This window comes from Balaenoptera acutorostrata, chromosome 1, assembly GCF_949987535.1.
Source record: "Balaenoptera acutorostrata chromosome 1, mBalAcu1.1, whole genome shotgun sequence".
In the NCBI taxonomy this organism is placed as follows: domain Eukaryota; kingdom Metazoa; phylum Chordata; class Mammalia; order Artiodactyla; family Balaenopteridae; genus Balaenoptera; species Balaenoptera acutorostrata.
The window spans coordinates 110,921,090-110,927,621 of NC_080064.1; the positions used below are offsets into that span (position 1 = coordinate 110,921,090).

Sequence of the window (6,532 nt, forward strand, 5' to 3'; positions counted from 1 at the left end):
TGAACCTGTGTCCCCTGCATTGGCAGGCAGACTCTCAACCACTGCGCCACCAGGGAAGCCCCTATACTGCCTTTCTTGCATAAATCACACTCAGATTTTCAGTTCCTTTTTTTTTAAAAAAATTTATTATTTATGTATTTATTTGGCTGCACTGGGTCTTAGTTGCTGCACGAGGGATCTTCCTTGCAGCATGTGGGATCTTTTTTTTTTTTAAGTTGCGACATGCAGGATCTTTAGCTGTGGCATGTGAACTCCCAGTTGCAGCATGTGGGATCTAGTTCCCTGACCAGGGATCAAACCTGGGCCCCCTGCATTGGGGACATGGAGTCTTAGCCACTGGACCACCAGGGTGAAGTCCCAGTTCCTTTAAGTGGAGGAATTTAAAGATACTTGTGAGGCAATCTGAGTGAAAGATGCTTCTAGATTTTTATGAGGTTTTTCACATTTGTTTACAGTTGTTTCAGCTACACCTACATCAACCACAGTTATCTTCAGTGAATTTCTCTAATCAAGTTTTTGAAAAGAATTCAATTTGGCTTTCAGAAAGACAACAACTATCTTTTTGCACTCATAGTTCTTTATTCATTTATTGTTCCCCCCCACTAGAAGGTAACCTCAGTGAAGGCAGGACCTTGTCTGTCTTGCTGACTGTATCTTCAAAGCCTATGACAGTGCCTGTAGTAGGGGTGTATAGATGTTTAATGAGTGAACAATAAGTGACGTCTCTCCATCAGTCTGAGTAATTTAGATGATTATGTTGGTATCATTAGTCATGATTATGTATACACCCAAGATGCATTTTTACTGTTTACTTTGCAACTTCTGGTAACTGTTTCCATCAATCTAATTTATATTCTTCCCAGTCATCTCCCTTCCTTGTACAAATTTACTGACTCTCCAGTGTGTGCTTCAAAAAACAATATTATTTTATTACTACCAGCAGGAGTGGCCTGCATGGGGTGGTGGGTGCACTGGGCTCAGGGTATGTGTGGGCGGTGAGGGGTAGATGATAATTGGGAGGCTGAAGGAAAGGGAGTGGGGCTGGAGGCCAGGCCCAAAGGCTCCTCCGATTTACTTGTGGGAAGGGGTAGACTTCTTAATAAAGGAGTCATGGCAAGCTAGGGCCAGGCCGCCAATAAGATTAAGAAATTCTTGGAAATCTAGCTGTCCATCACAGTCGAGGTCCAGCTTCTTCATCATGCGGTCAAGGACACAAGGGTCCTTCTGGTTCTGCAAAGATAATAATAAAAATAATAATGATATTTATTAGTACCTTTATATTGTACTTTCTAAGATGCTTTCAAAAATGTTTCCACATTATATTCTTACAAGAGTGTGAGGTACCGGGTAGGGGTTATTAATATTCGCACTTTTCAGAGACAAAAACAGACTCAAACAGGTGAAGTGAGGGGCTTAAGCGGAAGACCTAGGACACGAACCCAGCTTTTCTAGCTCCTAGTCCAGGGTTCTTTCTGTGACCAGCAGGGGTTACTCAATTTTGTAAAAACAGTGGAAAACTTTTTCTAAGTGTTGCATGCAACTCCAATATACAAACTACATAAAAGCGGAGTGATTTGAGGTGGAAAGAGGATGCGGGCCCTGCCTAATCAGCCCCATCCTCCACTCATCCAAGCCCCCAGCACATACACAAACTTACATCCACTGGTTACATATGGCTACTTAATTAATTTAGAAAGTCAGTCCTTTAGTTGCTAGTGGCTACCATATCAGGTAGCGCATATATAGAACATTATTTCCATCACTACAGAAAGTTCTACGGAACACGGCTGCCCTAGAGGCTTTGGGATGGAGGAATAAAATTTGAAAACTCTTCTATTACTCCATTTACCATTTTGTAAGCCCCTCTCCTTAAATGAAAAAAATCACTGTTCCCTACCTATGTCAGTGTAGTTTGATAACTTTGATCTTTAGAACACACTTTATTCAAAGAAGAGGAGAACAGAAGGTCCTTTAACAGTCATTCAGAGCTCACTCAGCCCTAGGGGCTCAGCTGCTGTCCTTCACTCCTAGCCATTCTGCCAGGGTCTTGTTTCATGCTGTGGGTGGCCTTGGGGTGGGGGCAGGGACCAATACCTTTGTGAAGGCACCCAGCTCTGTATTCATGAAGATAAGGAACTCGGCCTTGGAGAGTTTGCAGTTGTCACCGTCCCTTCCAGCATGCTTTTGGAAAACAGCAATCAGAGACTCGATGCACCGTTCAGTCTCTGTAGGGCTGGATGTTTTTGCCTTTGGAAAAAAAAAAAAATTCAGGGTTCAGACAAGGGCAAGATATCAAAAGCTGGGTGCTAGGGAAAACTCCAGAGGATCTCGTCTCTTCATTTTGGGTCAAGCAGTTTCCTGAAAGACTTGGTCATTGTTTACGGGGATAAGGGGCCCAAGACAACCACAGAAAGTCACATTCGGTGAGCTTCCTCCCCACATCTCCTCACATGTTTATTCCAGGTGAAAATTAGTGAGGGTAAATATGGAGCATGCTGGTGTGTTTGAAAGCAGTAGACTGCCTAGATGAGCGTGAGGTGACAGGGTTCACTGATATTTTTAGAATGTGTGGGTAAATATATGTATAACTATATATCCACAAATCCATATGCATACCAAGCATTGTCTATAGATTAAAAAATTCCCTATTTTCCAAGGGTATATAGAGGCTACTGTGATAAATGAAATGGCATTTCTTTTTAAAGGAATACTGAATTCCCAGGACTCATACATTTTCTAGAAGAAAACTAAAAGCATAGTTATTATTGTGTATGGGGTAGGAGATCTGAGAATTTTTTGGATGTTGGAAAGCAGCTTTCATGTTTGAGAGTTAGAACCCCTTAATTTTACACGTGAGGAAACAGGCATGAGAAGGGAACTGACATGGCAGAGCTACTTCTACAATCTCAGCCTCCAGGTTGCTTTCTGCAGCCCTTGGCCTTTGCTCCTTCTACTCCCAGATGCCACTAATTCCGACAGAAAAGGCTGGTGGAACTTCTCTGGTCACTTCACACCAGGAAGGTTGATATGGGGGCTCTTAGATTGCCGCTCACACAGCTCCCATCGCATCTACGGAGCTGAACCACAGCTGTGGTTGCACTAGAAGGGGCACAAGGTTCATATCCTGTCTGGGCTCTGCTTTCCTTACAACAGAAGTCTTCAAGGAAATTCTGTCATGCTGAGTCTGCCCCTCATTCCAGCCAGCACCTGGGCCCCAGACGTGAGGAACTCGTGGGCTCCCCCTGGTGGATAAGAGGGGGAACTGCAGACTTTCTGGAAAACTTGCAGGGCCACACCCTTCCTCCAAAGCTTTCTCTCTGAACATTAACAATGTCTACATTGGATGATGACATTCGCAATGTAGCACTTAGCCCGTTAATTTGTTTTTGGGATGAACTTCCTGGAGCCCAGAGCTGGAGGCTTTCAGGCCCCATAATTAATATGTTAAGGATTGACGTGAGCCCTGTTATTGATCTGAGCTCTTAGCTGCACAGCTGCCAGTCTCCTTCCCTCCTTCAGTCTCTCCAGGTGCTTTAACTGCCTAGCCAGGTGCCCCGTGCTCATTGCATCCTGAAGCATCTATAAAGCCCCTTCTGGAGATGGATTCTTCCTCAACGGTCACATTGTCAGAACTTTTTCTTTAGAAAAGTGTTGGTAGCTTCAGAGTTTTGGTGAGAAACAAAATACCACAGCCTAGAAACATATGTGTTTGCACAACAGCTTTTCTTACCAGGACTACAATCTCACAGTCTTACTAATGTGTCAGATTACAGGAACAAGGGCTTTGTGATCTTTTTCTAGACCTACAGATGTGTCCTCTACCTCTTTTCTTTGTGGAATTCAGATTGCTTTTTGATTTTCCAGTTTCAAAGTGGCTTTCTGCTTTTCCTTTTTCTCTCCTTAACGTCAATCTTGACAGATTTTTTTTTTCCCCTCTAAAACTGTTGCTATCAGCCATATGGAGAAAATTAAAACCCCTGCATTTCTTCCCAGAGGTAATTTCCAGAGGAAAAGAAACACAATTATCAAATTACTTAAATGGAATTGCAAAATTTGTAGTGCTGGAGGGGCAGAGAGGCCCAGAGACAGGAAAGCTTTGCTCAAGTTGGAGCAGTGGCTGAAGGAGAAGAGGAGATCTCCTGCTTGGATGGAGGCCAGTGCTCCCCATCACTGCATCCTCAGAGTTGTATTTGATGGGAACAATGAAATGATAGGAAGGAGAAAACAGAATGATAAATGGGTGCTGTGAGAGAATTAAAAAAATGCATGCTAGGGACTTCCCTGGTGGTGCAGTGGTGAAGAATCCGCTTGCCAATGCAGGGGACACAGGTTCCAGTCCTGGTCCGGGAAGATCCCACATGCCGTGGAGCAACGAAGCCTGTGTGCCACAACTACTGAGCCTGCGCTCTAGAGCCCGTGAGCCACAACTACTGAGCCTGCGTGCCGCAACTACTGAAGCCCGCGCACCTAGAGCCCGGGCTCCGCAACAAGAAAAGCCACCACAATGAGAAGCCCTCGCACTGCAACAAAGAGTAGCCCCCGCTCTCTGCAACTAGAGAAAGCCCGCGCGCAGCAATGAAGACCCAACGCAGACAAAAATAATTTTAAAAAAATGCATGCTAAACACTCAACATTTGAGAAAGTTAAAAAAAAAGTAACACCTGTAAAAACTCAAGCACTGCAGTTCTCATTCTTAACTAACATGCTCCCTTTCCTCCCAAGGAGCCCTGGTGGCATCCACCTTCCGCCGGGGCGGTCATTCCAGGTCTTCACCGCTTGGTGGTCCTGGGTCTGCCTTTTCAAGGTTCCATGTGATACTGATTCCTCGCTGTTGCACGGAAAGGAGAAAGAGCAGTCGGGGGTACAGACTGGCAGACTAAAGCAGGGGTTGGCAAACGTGTTTTGTAAAGGGCCAGATGGTATAAGTTTTAGGCCAGTGCGGCTCATATGGTCTCTGTCACTCTGCTTTTGTAGCAGGGCAGCAACCACACAGAAAACTCATGAATGGGCGTGGCCGTGCGCCAATAAAACTTTATTTATGAACACTTGAGTTTCATATAATTTTCACGTGTTACAAAGTATTATTCTTCCTTTAACTTTCTTTCAACTATTTAAATATGTAAAATCCGTTCGTAGCTCGTGGGCGAACAGAACCCCGATTTGGCCCTTGGGCGGAAGTTTGCAGACCTCCCTTCACGAAGGAGAGGCCAAGGAAGAGGCAGATTTTGGAGGTGGATTAATGGAAAAGATAGAGTTCAAAATGGGGATGGCAGGAGCTGAGAAGAAAAACAGGAGACGGGGTGAGCGCCTAACAAGATGGTGGGCTAAGGGGAAAAAGAAAGGAGGAGGGGGCTTCCGGGCGCCGGGCTCCTCCCACATTCTTGGCCGCCGCTCGGCTAGCTGGGACCCACTTCAGTTTCAGTCTCTGCGTCTTGGCCGTTTGCGGGTCGTTTACTGAAACTCTGATTTCCCCTAGGGCTCAGACCACTAGGTCTGAAACGTGCCCTTTCCGGTCTCTAGAACTGTACATAACTAGCGTCGCCGCGGAGAATTCCAGCCCCTGTCTTTAGGTCGTACCCCGGGCTCCGCGGACACCGGCGGCGAGGGGCGTCCCGCACCGGCCGGACACCCCTGCCCCCGTCCCGGCTGAGCGCGGGGTCGGGGCGGCTTCACCCCGTGCGGGGCTCCGGGCGGGGCGCGGCTCGCAGTGCATTTCCTCTATCCCAACCCTAGACCTTCGCCTGGAAAACAAAAGAACCTCCCGTTGCTACCCCTAGGCTATTACACGTATAATTCAGGGCTTCTTCCATCCATCCGCTCTTTCCTAATTCCCTGTCATAGATTCATTCGTCCTGCTCTGTTTCCTGCCACGTCCACATAAAAATCAAAGACCAAGCCTGGTGAAAAGTATGCTGTTGCTTTTTTCTTTTCATGCAAGAGGAAGACAAAAAGCGCGGCTTACCATGTTCCGAGAGGAGCGAAGAACAGGGCTGCGAGCGAGGAGCGGCGAGGCGTGAACTGGGCGGCGGGCCGGGTCTGCTGCCTCCCGGGTCCGGCCCCACCCGGCTCCGCCCCGCGCGGCTTCCGCCTGACTCACGCGCCCCCTCCTCCGCTCCGCCCGCTGCAGCGCGGATCCGGACTGGTCGCCGTCGCCCTTCTTTGCCAAGCACACGGCTTCACCTTAAAACTCACACAAAGCCCATTGTCCTCGCCGAGCCCTAAAGAATCTCTCTCCCCTGTCCCGTGAACCTTGAAGATTTTGGACTTTTCCGAATTGAAAGTTTTGCATAGCGGTCTTCTGGAAGTCTGTCCAAGTCCGTGCGTCTTTTCCCTGTACAAGCTCACGAGCTCTTTCTGGTCATTCATGTTAGACAGGCAGAAAGGTCCCTTTGAAAAACGTGCAACGTGGAGTGTGGGCTATAAGTTCCATAGAAACCAGGGCTGTCTCGTCTTTCACACTGGAGACGTTAACAGACTAAACGGTAGTGATTTGTGCCAGCTGGAGCACCGTTGTCTCAGACTTCTCTCTAAA

General features: G+C 47.1%; 1 protein-coding gene across 1 annotated transcript; it reads right to left on the reverse strand.

The window, feature by feature from the left end:
* Window positions 1-903: 903 nt before the first annotated feature.
* On the reverse strand, window positions 904-6,121 carry S100A11 (S100 calcium binding protein A11). The gene is made up of 3 exons (XM_007178080.2): window positions 5,963-6,121; window positions 2,095-2,247; window positions 904-1,230 (listed from the first exon to the last, which is right to left on the reverse strand). Exons 1-3 carry the CDS (start codon window positions 5,963-5,965, stop codon window positions 1,072-1,074), a joined length of 315 nt encoding a protein of 104 aa, XP_007178142.1. The 5' UTR covers window positions 5,966-6,121; the 3' UTR covers window positions 904-1,071.
* Between the last annotated feature and the right edge of the window lie 411 nt (window positions 6,122-6,532).